The sequence below is a fragment of the Lepisosteus platostomus genome, chromosome 20 (genome assembly GCF_059453375.1).
Source record: "Lepisosteus platostomus isolate fLepPlt1 chromosome 20, fLepPlt1.hap1, whole genome shotgun sequence".
NCBI classification, from domain to species: Eukaryota; Metazoa; Chordata; class Actinopteri; order Semionotiformes; family Lepisosteidae; genus Lepisosteus; species Lepisosteus platostomus.
Genome location: NC_142630.1, coordinates 6,207,643 through 6,223,072, shown reverse-complemented (window position 1 = coordinate 6,223,072; position 15,430 = coordinate 6,207,643). Strand labels below are relative to the sequence as shown.

Genomic DNA, 15,430 nt, shown 5'->3' with positions numbered 1-15,430 from the left:
GTGATATTGCTAATATTGCAGAACCTGGAGACTGAGAACCTGCTCAATCTCTTCTTGCTGCTCACGGAAGCCTATGATCTTATTTAGAGGGGATGCTAATTTATTTAGGTCAGTAATCACACAATCAGAAACAATTAGGTACTTTAACATCCTGTTTGTTCTAAGAGTATTTTAATTACCACTGTTATGTACTAAGGCTAAAAAAGACAATATTCAGGTTTAAACTTATGCACGGTATCTTAAATGTATTTTCCAACACCTTTGAGATGTGCTGGAACATCAAACCTAGAAGTACGTGATGCAGACACCTGACCAGCCTCTGGACAGACTGCTGTGGGGTTTCCATTCTTTCTGATAAAAGGTGGCTGATCACAGAAAACAGGCACAGTGATGACTAAAACACTCCACTCCCCACTCTGCTGCCACCTCTGATGTTCCCTGGACTACAGTACAGCAGATGGCGATTTCATCTCTCAGCTGATGACATGCAACCTCTGAAGGGTCTTTCATGTAGAGTTACAGCCACTCTGCTGACACTCAAGTTCTGTCCTGGAATTTCGTGCGGCGGAGGCACTGAAGTCTGCAAACAATTCCACGGATGGGTCAGACTGAGGTGATGGTTTAAGGCTGGTGAGATGGTCCCCTGCCTTGCAGGATGTGTCCCTTCCTGAGCTCTCCCATCTGCTTATTACCGAGGCAGAACATCTTAGTCCCTGTACAACAACTCTCACAGAAAGGCTGCCTTCAATCATGCTGATGGCAACCGCGTGAGCTTTATTACTCGAGAAGGCATGGCTATTTCTTTCCCTGATGCTGCATTAATTAAAATCATTTTACATTTTTTTAAGTCTTATTTATAGTTTCTTAAATAATTCATTTTGGTCATTTGCTATTTTAATTCAACTCAGATATGAAAGACTGGGCCACTGTTTTTACAGTACATTAAATCGATGTAATATTTTGTGATCCCATGCATCAATACTATTCAATCAACAAATCTGCCTGCTCACTATCTAAAATATAAATAACATTATGCCCAATGAGCTATTCATGTATTCATGTTTTTTATCTAATTGTATTTATAGTTCGTGCATTTCTGTTATCTTGACACATTCTTAACTATAATATGATTGATCTTGCACATCTACATTAGATCATCACTGTTAATAATACAAACTGTATCATACTGTATGGCATTAATTTAGCCCAGCAATTTAGGAAAACAATCTGTGATTGGAAAGCTAATATTATTTGTCATTGTCTCTTCATTTAGCCATCTAAGCAGTTGTAGAGTAAAATCTCAGTTTAACAGACTTCAGATTGAATTAACAAAATCTGCGAAAGGGGAATTTTATATGGGAAATAAAAAATATCAGGCTTGGCCTGCAATTACGAATAAAAAAGTAAAAAGAAACAGAACATACTATAGATGTAAAATTCAGGAATACCAATGGTGCGCTATAGGGATAGGTCAATCATTCACAATAGGTGTTGTTTTTGTTTCATATGCTTTAGTGAATTTTATACACTATATTAAAAATCCATGAAATAAAGAGCTTGTGTATGAATAGAAAGGCACAGAAACAATTTTCATTGACAAAGTTGATTGCAATTTTTCACATATACTGTATGTACTCATATACACTAACAGTATTTTTAGGATGAACAAAAAAACTTGTAGCAGAAATTCAGCAATAATAACCCTTCCTCTTTTTAATCTGTAAAACCGAGGGAGTACAGAAATATATGAGTTAGAATGAAAAATCTTTTTTGATTCTACAAAATTATTCACTATTTTAAGCAGAACATTTTATAACATTTTCTAACCACATCTAAATTTGACTGATGTTACTAGAACAAAGATATTGTCTCCAAAATGTTCCACTTAGTTTGATATATGTTGTATTCCACATCTCAGTAAATGGTAGAATCAATCTGTTTAATATGTATATCTATTTGTATAGATTTTTTTACTTCACAATTTTGAATCATCCGTTATTTTTCATTTTATGCTCTCCGGTGTGAGACAACCTGATAACAGAGCTTATTGCCACAAAGCCGATATGGGAGACGATGAAGACAACAAACTGTACAGGTGCCCCGCAGAGTGGGCCTTGTCCGACCCCCCTCACACCCTCCCCACCCTCCAAGCCCACCCTGCTAAGCGCACAGCTGTGCTCCTGCATGAAGGATTGACTGCCCTCGGCCAACCACAGGGCTCCCTGACACGCAGCGAGCTGGGAATGTCTGACCTCGCCAGTGCCCGGGTGATTGCATTCCGCTCCTCGAGGTGTCCTGCTCACAGGTGTCTGCGAGATGAGCAGCCCCGCACCCCACAGACGTCCTCGCTGGAGTCCGTGTGCTACAGGGCTTCGCCCTTGGTCTGACCAGAGGTCTGCCACCTAAACTGGCAGCTGCTTCTAAACAGAGTTCTGTACGTTTCCCTTCTATGTGGGGGTCTGTCTTATTCTGTGCGTCCTAGTTTCCCTTCTATCTCTGAGGCTTTCCAAATTCTCTAGTCAGTGCTTGCAAGAAAAGATAAGGCAGTAACACCAGTTGTGTGTGGTTAAATACTGTAAAGCTTCTCTGCACTTACAAATTGATTCAATTCCACAATGGATTTTTATAGCCTCCTGAGTCTTGACCTATTTTATTTGAAATGATAAACCTTTATAGTCAGGGACACAAATTTCTCGAAGGGGTTAAATGCTGCTGCCGCCGTTAACAAGAATATATCATCCCTGTGTCTGCGGAAAAGCTGCCGCGCCTAAACTGAACATCATGATTAGAATAGCGACGTAAGCCAATACACTGCGTGTCAGACGCACACACAGTACACGGAGCGGAGGGGGCACTGCTCAGGTCTGGATTTGCAAACCTTCTAAACCGATTTAAATGAAAATTAGGAAACATCAAGGTGAATTGTCAGATGCAAGTATGCAAGTATTCTGTATGCAAGGGACCTTCAGGGAAATGTTTTAAATTATATTTCATCTCCTAGCATTGAAATTAAATAGGAATTGGCCTGACCTTCTGAGCCTTTCTATGCGGCAGTGGGCCTGGTAAAGGCAGACTTCACTGAGGTCGTGCAGTGCCCCTAAGGTGTTGGCCAGGCATGGACAGCTGAAAGCCTCTTGTCTAATTCAGTCTCCTGACCCCTGCTGCAGCGCAAGAAACATCAGCACCCGGAATCCATTGATGTGGGGGAAGATGGCAGGGGCACCGGCAGTCTCCGATGGAAGCGAACAGCTGCAGCGCTGTTGCTGTCTAATGGGGGACCTCGCGCTGGCCTTGTCACATTCTGTCAAAACACTTTCCCCGCTAAAGGTGACACTGCTTCATCCCGAGAAATTCTGAGAACAAGTAACACGTTGAGAAAGGCTGGAGTCTGTTGATGGTTACAGGAAGCTGATCTCTTATTGATCGTCGGTAGTTTGGATGGAATAACAGCATTGGTTTATGTGTTCAGCTCAGGCCATTGTGTGGGGGCTATATTAGTTTGCTCTCACTAGCTGTTACCTGTGGGGCTGCTGGGATGGTCCTGAGCATCCTAACATTTTACTGATGGCAAAAACTGGGGAACTGCTGCCTTCCCTTTTTCCAAATAGATCCCATTTCTTATACACAGGAAGGGACTCACTTCATTCCCCTCTGAAATGCCGCATAACCTACAGTAGGTGATGCTTTTCTAGACCAGCAACTCCATTACAGAGCACACTTGCTGGAAAAGTGAGAAATTCCTATACCCCCTGAGGGAAATTTAAGTTGAATACGCAAACGGAGTGAGCCTGAAGGCGTTATGACCACACTGAATAGTATCAACATACTGTAGCTCGGAGTCAGTATCTTGAGTTATGCTCTGATCCAAAGCACGGTACCTTCTACCATGTTAGTTAACTACAGCGCCATATAATTTGCCCTTTGACCCCTTTGGGAGAAATTAAAAAAAGTATTTTATTATTTCTACCATCCCTGATGTGGAAAAAAAACCAGAACATAATTTAATCTTCTATATTATTTGAGAACAAATTTGGAAAAGTAAGGGAAGGAGGACATTTTTTGGAATCTCACATATTTTATTTGATAAAATATCCTGAGTGAGTGAATGTCTTAAAGTCTCTGTCCAGGTTAACAGGAGTGGTAATTTGCAGCACAATCTCCTTGACTGATGCTAAGCAATTAAAACATAAAACATTGCAGAACGTGTACAGTGAGGCTTTAAAACTCTCTTTAAAGCTTCCCCTTTATTCTGTTTGTTATTCCATTAACATATTCTGCCTTTCAGATCCAGAAAATGTTGAAACTGAAGAATAAAAATCCAAAATGCCTGAAATGGTGTAGAGGGGAGCAGATGGTTCAGACAGACCCTCTTCCGGTTGCTGTGCTTGAAATTATCTCTGTGCAGCGACAGATCCAGGGAGGAGAAACTGGGGGAAAAGCCAAGCGCTGCTGAAACAGCTAATGGATCGATTAATTAACAAGGAAGATAATCCTACTTAATTGGTGGGGAGTGGAACAGTAATTATTGTTCACAGTTAACTGGTTTTAATTTTGAGATACGTAAAGCTTCCATATTTCTTTCCTTAATATTATTTCAGCATCGCAATACACAAGGGCATCTACAGGAGGGTGACATTATTAAAAATGAACTTAGTGTTTAGGACTGACTTTTAAGGTCCGGAGTTAGTTATTTGGTTTGAGAAGCGTATAGAAAATGATCAAGAAAGAAGGATATTTTGTTAAGTACTAAGGTCATATTTGCACGACATTCCGCTCGCCAACACTATGGCAGCAGTAAACCCCAGAAGAAGATGTCCAGAATCAGGACTGTACGAATCCAGAGCCCATTAGATTCAAAGAACGTGATTGATTGAGTCCCATTTGGGTTTCCCACACGAACCGTCATTTCTTGCACCTGTTCTGATAATTAGGACCAGCACTTGAATAACTGGAAATTTATCATCATTACCCTGCAGACAACATTATATTTATTTATAAAACTATGGTTATCCATGCTTGCAAAAACAGACTGCTATTTGGTCCCTAAATGATCATCCTCAGACCCAATGGAGGTGCTCCATTTTCCCACCACTCACTTCAGCGCCTCATCTTCACAGAAACGCTACACACCTGCCATCTCTTCTCAGGCTGATGACAAGGCCTCCCTCCAGCTCTTATGCCTCAGCTACAAAAAACATTCACCAGAAAAAGCCAGATGTGTTTTGCCCAGTTCAAGCAGAAAGACCACAACGTTACGACCTACCTTAACGAAGAGCGCCCCCTTAGCCGCGAGAGCGTCCTCCCCACGGCCGTTTGGGTAGCAGTGGTACGAGGCGTCCAGGATGGGGTACCGGCTAGCCAGCAGCAGCCCACTGTTGAGGAACTTGAAGCGGGAACAGCCCTTCCAGGCGTACCGGCCCACGTCGTACAGAATGTACTGGAAGTAGCGGTGCAGCTGCCTTTTTAGCTTTCCTGCTGCCCGCTTGTCAAAGACTTCCTGCAGGCACAGGAAGTCCAGGTTGGCAGGGAAGAAGGCGGAGATCTCGTGGTCGAATGAGTCGTCTCCGTGGCGCCGCTTCCTCGCGGAGGCTTTCTTTAGCACAGAGGTGTGGTACGTTAGTTTGTTATTGGACAGGGTCCCGTCAGCCACGTGGAACTTCACCAGCGACTCCCGGGAGGCTGTCCTGCTGTCCAGGCTGCCTGAGTCGCCCTCCTTGGGCTTGTGGTTGGCAGCCTGACCCTTCTGGTCCTCCTCGCCCTCTGGCTCAGGAGCGCTGATGCTGATCTGCACGCCAGAGGGGCAGTCATTGAGCGGCACACACTCCTCATCCCGGTTACCCCCCTCCTCCTGCTCCTTCTCAGCCTCCCCATTGCTCTCCACTTTGTACTCCAGAGAGGAGGTACGGCGGACACCAGCCACCCGCTGGGGGCCCTCCCCCCCGCCCTGTGGCGAAATCAGGCTGCTGAAGCTGGCTGCGCTGATAGACGTGTTGGTGGGAGAGTCAATGTAGATCTTGATCTGTGGGCGGCTGGCTCCATTGCGGATCCTCTTGCCCACTTCCCTGGCCCGCACCTGGGTGTCGGAGAGGTTGTTGAAGCGGGCCAGCGAGTCAGGCAGGAGGCACGCATTTGCAGTGCAAAAGCAAAAACTCTTGCCCTGAGCCTTCCACTCGCCCACTGGTGTCCCGGCTGTGCCTTGCTCTGCCCGATTCTTGTCGGGCCGTCCTCTTTTGGAATAGATGTAGGGGTGCCTGACAGCCTGTAATGGGGCCCAGATCAAGAAGCCCAGAAAGGCAAAAGGCAGGGATGCCACCAGCAGCACCAGGTAGACCGGTGTAGAGATTAAGATGCAAAAGGCCAAGAAGTAGCAGGGGTCCTCTGAGCGCTGCCTCTTCTCATAGGTGGTAACCAGGAAGGAGGCCAGCAGCCGATCCAGGAGCCAATAGCAGGGGAAAATGAGGCCCCAGGCGAAACAGTGAAGAACTCTCAGGAAGGCACTAGAAAAGGGCAACGTGTGCAGAACCATCTTGACCCAGAAAAAAATCGCCCGCCCCCCCCACAGAAAGGTCCACTACATGGTTCCCCAGCCGTCAGCCAGTCAACAAACACCCCCTTGTGCAGAAACCGGTCCTCCTCCCTACCCCCCAAGTCTTCCACAGGGGGTCTATAATCTTAACACAGCTATGACCATGGTGAGGGACTCCCAAGAAATCGTCTGAAACCGAGGCAATTCTGCATCCGGCTGTGCTAGAGGCTGTTGGGTGCTGACATTCCTGGATTTGGAGCCCTCCGGGAACTGTCAAGAGAATGACAAGACATCAGCTTCTAGAGCAAAACCACAATGTTGGTAATTCAGCACAACCCCCATAGTCTGGACTTAGAAACCACTGAATGGAAGTTATTAACTGACATTCGGGAGGGCCAACATGACACGTCAATCTCATGCACCTATTCCTAATCAATCTTTGCGGAAACTATCTATATATATCGAACACAAACACCTCCCTTTACATTTGTCTCCAGCATCCCTCCTCCACCCCCCCTCCACCTTGCAGCTGCCCCCTGGTTCACTCAGTCTGAATGGGGTTCGACCTCATCAACCAGACAGGTTAAGCCAAACCTATCCCACCCAATGATCCAAACTTTCACATTGCATTTCATTCTTGAATTTTGTTGTCTCTACTGAACAGAGTGGTATCTGAGAGTCAGGTAAGGACATGGGCGTATAGCCATATAAAAAAGCAAATCAAATTTGAAAACAAATAACCTTTTATGGGCTTAGTCACATTTCCTGCATGTCACATGAAAGGTAAATGTATACACATCCATCCATTTTTTAACTGCTTTATCCAATACAAGGTCACCTGGAGCCTATCCAGGTATGCAAGGATACAGACTGGATGGTACACCAGTTTAAATGTGCATAAATACTTTAAAAAATGCAAAAGTATTTTTTTTTACTGTACAAAAGATTTCTTCCTGATATCAAAGCATTTTGATTCTATTCATGCTACAGGATAAGGTGGGCGTTTATAGGACTTCATAGATCTACAGCACATCACATAATTAAATCCATAAAACATCTTTCCACTGAAAGAGAAAGTACTTATTTCACACAGAAATGCACTCTATTTTGAGACGTTCTCTTCAAATGCAAGACACAGAAACGAAAATGAATTCTATTTTTTTTTAGAAAAGCCATAATCATGTCAAAGCAATTTGTTTTTATTTTAGTTGAATAACATGCCTTTCATTTTTTATTTTTTGGAGAAATGAATTCAGCTCGGCTGAGTCACTTATTCGGGGGCTGTTATAGACAATTAAGGGAAATTCACACTACGGTGCCTTCGCTGAAGGGTAATAATCTTGGACAATATGTCTAGAGACCCAGGATGGGTTGTCAAAGCTTTGTCTTTCCACGAAACAAAAAAATAAAAGATAAAGCTTAAACTTTCATTTTGTGTCTCCGCCATCATACAGTATATCATGCCACATTCATAAGCAGAGCTCTATGTAAGTGGTATGTAGTCACTAATGCAGTTTTTGGTAAAATATTTACCCAGAAAACCTTCAGTGAGCTCACAGACTGATTTACAGTGCTGTTTAGCTGCCAATATAAACACTCGCTGTAGCAGTTGTGTAGGAGGTTATGAGGAAGGAAGTGAAAAACAAAACGTACATAAGAAGCAATGATACACCCCCCCAGTTCCCAGTAATCACGCCAGTAGAAGGGCTGTCTCCCACACCACTTCTTCACCAGGACCCTGCTGCTAAAATCAGGGGACCCCTGTTCATGCGACCAACCAACAAACTTGTGTGAGTTTCAAGGTACAGGAGCTGCTATTTTACGATTTAAAGAAGCCATTTTTAAAAAAACAAAAATGAAAGATCAGAAATTAGTTTCTCATCTTTCAAGAGAAAAGTAGTTGACTCACACAAGTTTGCAAATAAAGCCTGGTGTGTGAGGCAAAATGAAAAAGCTGCCAGAATCTTGCCGATGAGTTCTGTGTCGAAACCCCAAGAACAAACCTCCACCAGACCAAGAAGAACAGCATGCTGTTACCAGACTAATGCTGTAATAGACCTATTCAATAATATGCACATATTGCAGTATCATACTAGAAAGAAAGATATGGTCCTGACACCAAACAAAAATATTCATTTGCTTTACTTTGAATTCAGTTTGCTGTTCTAATCTTGAAAGAGCTGGCAGGAATGTGACATTTAACCAGAAATTCTCTGCCATAAATACTAGTGTCCTGAGACAACAGAGAAAAACGAGGTGTACTAAATGCTCCCTAGTTACTAAGCCTTGTCTCTTCCTCATCCCAGTCTGGTTTTACTCACCTCATCCCTGGTGGTTGACACTGACAACTCAAGCCTGCAATAACCAGAAGTGCAATCGCTCACCCAGAGTCCATCACACTCAAGCAGAGCTTGACACAGCACTTTGCTGCTCCAGGCAAAAACCTTAATTAGAGCTGCTGTTATAAATAAAAGAACTGAAACCTGTAATCCTTGCCTTTTTTCCCTATGTTTATTTTTCTACTGAGCAACAACTTAACCCACAACCAAGTACACAATGGGAAAAGGACATTTTGCAAACTTTCCTTTAGTTTTCTAAGTTGTCATTTTATTCAGTATTTTCCAATGAACTTGCAAATGTCCATCCACAATTCTGGTTCAACACCAGAAGGTACTTGTTGTCCTTCTTGGGTCTTTGAGCAAGTATAAAACTTGTGAAGAAATAAAAACAGCCCTATCAGGGTTCTAGAAAAGCTGAGCAGAGTTATACAAAGTCAGTAGTATGAGAGTGGTCACTGCGTGGATGCACTGATGTTTGGGTTACCAAACTATCCAGTCATCACGGTATCCCACACAATTATGAGACCCTCTCACTTTGGCACAAAGTCTGTCTTTTCTCCACCTTTCACTGCCCCTAAGCACCAGTAATCTTAGCCTTTGGCCATTCAGGACAGCTGGTTTAAAAGACTCAGCAACTGAGCACTGATCAATAGGGACAGGTGCCAACTTTGCACCTTTAATGGGGAGTAGATTTAAAGTGCAATGATCAATAATAATTTTCTTACTTGCAGTATCATTTTTTATTTTAAATGCCTAACAATTACTAAGTCACGCATTTATTTGACTTTTTGACAAGGACAGAAATGAGCTGTTAAGTGATTGATTTTATCTAGGAATCCATCTATATGTCTAAACTATTTCTAAAAGTCTTAATAGAGGAACAGAAATATCCTTCAGGCATTATCTTCATTGAGACCAATTTACCCAGTGCTGTCTGGAGTCAGTGTGAGGCCAGGCCCCACTAGTTGTTGTAGGGTTTGACTAATAGTGATAAGAATTAATGGTTTTGAGCGCCTGAAGAAATTCTAGGTTACTCCCACATTGTCCATTAAATTAAAGACACTGAGATGAAAAGAGTGAGGTGGGACTTTATATAATAAACAGCCTACAAGTTAGTAAACTGGAGCAATAAGATGCCAAGTAGTTAAAATGCATAGGTCCATTTCCTAACTGCTTCATCCATTACAGGGTCATGGAGGGGTGGAGCTCATCCCAGCAGGCAATGGGCACAAAGCAGGATACACCCTATTTTAGACGCCAGTCCATTGCAGGGTACACATAGACACAAACATGCCAGTTTTTCCCAGAAGCCAATTAGCCTACCAGTACGTTTTTGGAGGGAGGTTGGGGGTTTATTTACTTAGGTTTTCAGTCCAGCTCAGCTCTTGATGAGATAAACCAGTTGGTTACTGACTTGACTGGGCCAGCTGAACAGCTTCTCCCAGCTCTTGAAATACTGCTGCTTTGAAGAGACCTGGAAACCCTGGAGACTCAATGGCCACTAGTACCAGGATTGGACCCCCGTAGCTTAGGGAAAAACAGGGCAGCTGTGAGACAAAACACACGGCTCAGAGTGCTTCTCTATTTTGTGTGAAAATCTGGAACTATCCTCACTTCCTGCTATTATCATGTGACTCATCTTATCAAATTTTTATGTATTCAGAAGAGAGAAAAAGAATAACCCTAAGGAGTCACAATTAAGAGTTATGATTCATTTCTACAAAATCCAATGTTATCCAAGAACCAAAGACATCACCACTTAAAAATTGTGCATATTAGCCATAACACATACAGGTCAGTTAGGCACAGTGAGACAGGAGTACTATATCTTAAATCGCATTAGATTTATACCCTTGGGGCTGGATTTATTATGCAATTCAATGTCATTAATTGACATCTGCATGTTATACAAGAAACAAAGACATCATGATTCATCTTATCAAGGAAGGTATGAACAGCACTGGTGCAGGACCTCTTTCAAATACTGTACAAAAAAGACACAGGAGGATAACAATGAATATTGTACTTTAAATAGTAAAGGTATTCTGTCATTACTACTGCTACAATAGCCTTTGAAGTATTAAACAACGTCTGGCAGCTCAGCCAGGGTGATGTACAGCAGCCATTCTGCACCAGTAGCCCCACTGTAGACCAGGTGGAGGAGTGAGTTTACCAGTAGGAAAGTTAGATTGTATAAGCTGAGTGCAATTTAGCCAGGAGTTAACATCTCTGCACTTAACTGTGCTCATCTTACACTCCAGGGGGAGGCTTTAAGTAGTCAACTAAAAGGAATCTGTGTTTTTTATGTACAGTATGTGAGGATATTTCACATTTAAACCTTCAATCGCATAAACAACAGTCCCTGCCCTGTTTATTTTCCAAGAGAAAATCAATTTTACAATATAAGAGAGACTGTGAATGGGAAATGGTCAAGGGGGCTGTAGATTAATGTTTGATTACACTGGCCTTAATGTGTGGGAATGACATTCAGGTGAATTTACTCAGTCCACTTTCATTGGCAATTAATCCGTTTATTAGTTACTGGCATGTGTTTGTCTAATTAAAAACCAGCTCATAATAAGACCTGATCTGTTTTGTAATTGCTCTGAATGGGAAGATCATTAGGGATGAATGCAGTAGAGGAGCTAGAAGTGTCTCTTGCAGACAGCTTGTCTCTCTGCATTAAGCTGCAGCCATTTCACTGTCTCTTGAAATGACATCTGAGAGTCCAGCATGATCTCTTCACCAGCCTGAGCTCTGGGGTTGGGTAGCAGCTACTGAGGGGTCACACAGGGATCACAAAGGAAAATTGGTGATCCAATTCTCTGATTTTTTTCATTTATTGAACACACCTAACATTCAGGTCGCTTGTGTTAAGTGACTCAAGTCCCAACATCCCAGTCTAAAAGTCAGGCTTCTACAGTATATAGTTCTAGGGTCCTGTCAGAGTAATATTTGCGTTTTCAACCATGATTATTACATTATTATATATCCTGAATTATTTGTGAAAATCCATTTGGGATAGGTTTATTTTTTAGACTTAACAAGATCTGGAACCCATATCTAAAATCCTTAGAATCCAGAGGCCATAACTAGACTTTTATTATCTCTTATGAATGGACTCAACATTCATGTCAATTCAGTCAAGACTGGAGTAAAAGAATTGATCAATTCTGAACTGAAGTCAAGTCTTGAGTCAAGAACTGTGACCATTAACATATACAGTAAGAGCAACTGCACTTCTGCACTTCTTTCAACTTCTATCCCTCTTTAAAATCGAAACTGTTTGCCATGTCTTGGCCACAGCGCCACCCTCTGGTTCCCCCCGATATCATCTGGCATGGGAAAACAAGGCTAGTGGAGCTCAGAAGATGAGCGGTGCTAATACCTGCTTCATCAACGCCAATCCCTGGGTTTAGTAAAGCAAATAAAACTACAAACAGCAGTGGATTAAAGGGGTGCTCTCGCTCGGCCTGGGCCATTGTCTGTATCACAGGTTTTATCTCTGCTGGCTACCTCTGAGAATTAGCACATAATCCCAGCCGGGGCGAGATCACATTTCAGCCACAAATTAAATGTATAAAAAAGGAACACGCAAGTCAACTGGTGAGGCTGTGTTGATGACTCACCGGTTCACATCCACGTGTTCGCTGGGGCCAGCTGTTCTCTGTTATAACTGATGTGTCTTAACAGCAGTCTGTGGATGCATTTTATTGTCTGAGACATGTGATTCAGGTGGGGCTGCACACTGGTGGTGGTGGAGGGGAGTCCCCATTACCTGTAAAGTGCTTTGAGTGGAGTGTCCAGAAAAGCTCTTTATATGTACTGTATAAGCAATTATTAATTAATTATTATTATGTGAAGAGTCTCTGGCGGTTCTCTGACAGCAGTTCATTTTGTGTTTCTTCTCCATTCATACAACTGGGGGTCAAACCAAGTCCTCTTTGCCCAAAGAGCAAGAAGTGGGGTTCAAACAACATGCCCCCATTTCCCCCTGATTGCTTGCCATCGTACTAAGAGCTGACTGGCATTCAGTCCTTGCTTGCCTTTCTCCAGCTTGTGGGTGTGACATGTGTTTCAAGTTCAGTAAAGTGTACTAGATGCATGACATATGAAAAACACATACCTAGTAGATTCATACAGGTAATGGAAAGGCTCATGGTGTACAATGCTCCAAGACACTGGCAATAGGCAAAACAGCATGGGGAGACAATGTAAAGTTAAGAGTCAGATGCTGGGCAAACTGTTAGGGGTTAGAACTGAGAGATGGGTAGAAAGTGTTGATCCCTCAGATCCCTCAGAGGGGAAGCAGTTATAGGTTAATGAAGGGTAAGGATTAAGGTTCTAGTACAGTAGGTATGTCTAGTTTCATTGCCACAGCCACTCCTGTTCGTCCCCAGGCTTTTATAAGAAATGGCGTTTGCTTGGACAGCTGTTCGTGTGATGTAGACCCTGGCTGTGTTTTTTATGAACATACCTACACTAGAGTGGGACAATATTTCATGCCAGTTACAGTTGCAAAGAACCTATTCCAAACTTTTTCAAACAACAATAATAATGATCTTATTCACACAAAATGCATGCTTAGAGCAACATCATCAAGGGCAGGCATGTTAGACCAGTCTAACCTTCCTTAATGGTACAAAAATGAAAGGGTTTGTTGGGATGGATCCAAAACAATTTCATCTCCTTTTGATTGGAAAGGGTACACCAGGTCTCATCCAGGATTTTACCTCCACGTTTAATCTACAGTAAGAAAATGTCAAACTAGACTGTAACTGGATAAATACCAGCATTTAATCTGTGGTAATCTCCCTGACCTGTATCAACAGCAGCTGGCTGTATTATTCCCCACAAACCTCCTTTTGAAAATGATGGTTGTGGATCAGTGTATAGAATAATGCAGAAACTGAAATTAAAATGTAGAGCACATTACCTAGCTCATGCAGGGAGTCAGAAGTCCAAACACACAAGGGCAGTCTTACCAATAGAACTTTAAAAATATACTGTACAGGACAGCTAGGTTTCACATGGGTGTACCTCATAGTATATAAAAAAAAAACTGTGATACTTTGTGGTCAAAACACTAGAAACCTTCACCAAATATAGCACTGGCCCTCTGTGCACAGCAAGAACAGGTGGAACTGGGCGAGATACAGCACACAGCCATCCAGGTTCTGATGTATTAGTAGCCCAAACTCATCAGATTCCTCCAGTAGGACTGACTTTGAGGGATAGGAGGAGGATTGTGATGAGTGGGACTGAACTGCGTGTTCAAGAATTTCTGTAGGACTCAGGTCTTGCAATTGGTCAAAGCAGATGATGAAAGCATCACACTCTTCAGGCCATGATGATCTTTATGTAATGTACGAACAGTATAATGCACTGTATTAAATTTACTGTATAAATGCAGGGATTTATATCTATGTCTTTTAGTGGTTTTCTAGGGTATTTCACTTTAAAAACTAAAGCAATTCAGCAGCTTTTGTGAAATATTCTCTTGTAATTATTTCAGGTCAAACCTCAAGAGATTATGTTCCTTTTTTTCAGTATCGGACAATTGCTTATTCCCACGACAGGAGGTTGTGTCTATACTTGATTACCCTCTCAGTTACACAGCCACAACTCTCTACCCTATTCTAAGCTGGATGTTACTGTGTAAAATGTAGTTCATTGTGCATTTGAAATACTACCTGATTTAAATTCCTCCTGAAAGTATCTGCCCAATACATGTTTAGGTCATTTATTACTCTTAATTGTAATTTAAATATTTCATGGCCCCGGGTTCAGTCCCAGGTAGGGGCAAGTGATGAAGCGTGCTCTAATTCCTTCCAGACAGCTCCCAGGTCCACTCAGCCTGCTTTCCAAGTGAGTACCGGGGGTTAATCCTTCTGGGGGCGATAGGCCGGCCGGAGCGTGATGCTGACCTCATCACCTCCACCTCCATGGTTGAGAAAAATGGGGGCCCATTCCCCATGGGCCTTGATGGCCTGAAAAGGGACCGAAAAGGGAACGATCTACCTACCTACAATATTTCATTACATAACATTGCTTTGTTGGGCAACAGCCAAATTAACTTGTAAACCCAGCCAGATGTAGGCTTAGGAACTGCATGCAAACAACAGCAGTATTTTAATAGACAATATAAATCCTGATTACCATAAATATCCCTAGATGTAGTCCTGGTATTAAGTCCAGTACCTTTCTTCATTACAGGTGACACATAGATTCTACTTTCTGCTTATAGGTAGAAAAAAAACCATTTCTGAACACATGGCATATACGATTTTCATATTTGAATAAATGATATACATATGTATCATTAGAATCACTAAAGGAGAAGAGAGCAGTCAGGAGAAAATACTAAAAGACACCTTCTATTTGTTGGTCCCCAGACACAAAGATACAGTATGTTTTAGTTTTAAAATCACCGAAGCAAGGCTCCTTCTAATCACTACCCACCAACTCTGGTCTAATGTTTGAAAGCCATTCCTGTGAGATACTGCAGGTTTAAGACAACTGAAAGGAGTGACAACTGCATGCAAGCACACAATGAAAGCACAGA

The 15,430-nt window shown here is 42.5% G+C and overlaps 1 protein-coding gene across 2 annotated transcripts in view; it reads right to left on the bottom strand.

The window, feature by feature from the left end:
- smpd3 (sphingomyelin phosphodiesterase 3) overlaps positions 1-15,430 on the bottom strand; it is a 79,945-nt gene that overhangs the window by 36,784 nt on the left and 27,731 nt on the right. For both annotated transcript variants that reach the window (XM_088613722.1, XM_088613721.1), the window contains one exon: positions 5,264-6,796. In XM_088613722.1, the coding sequence (XP_088469848.1) occupies positions 5,264-6,526 (1,263 nt within the window). In that variant the 5' untranslated portion in view covers positions 6,527-6,796. The remainder of the gene's footprint in view (positions 1-5,263; positions 6,797-15,430) is intronic.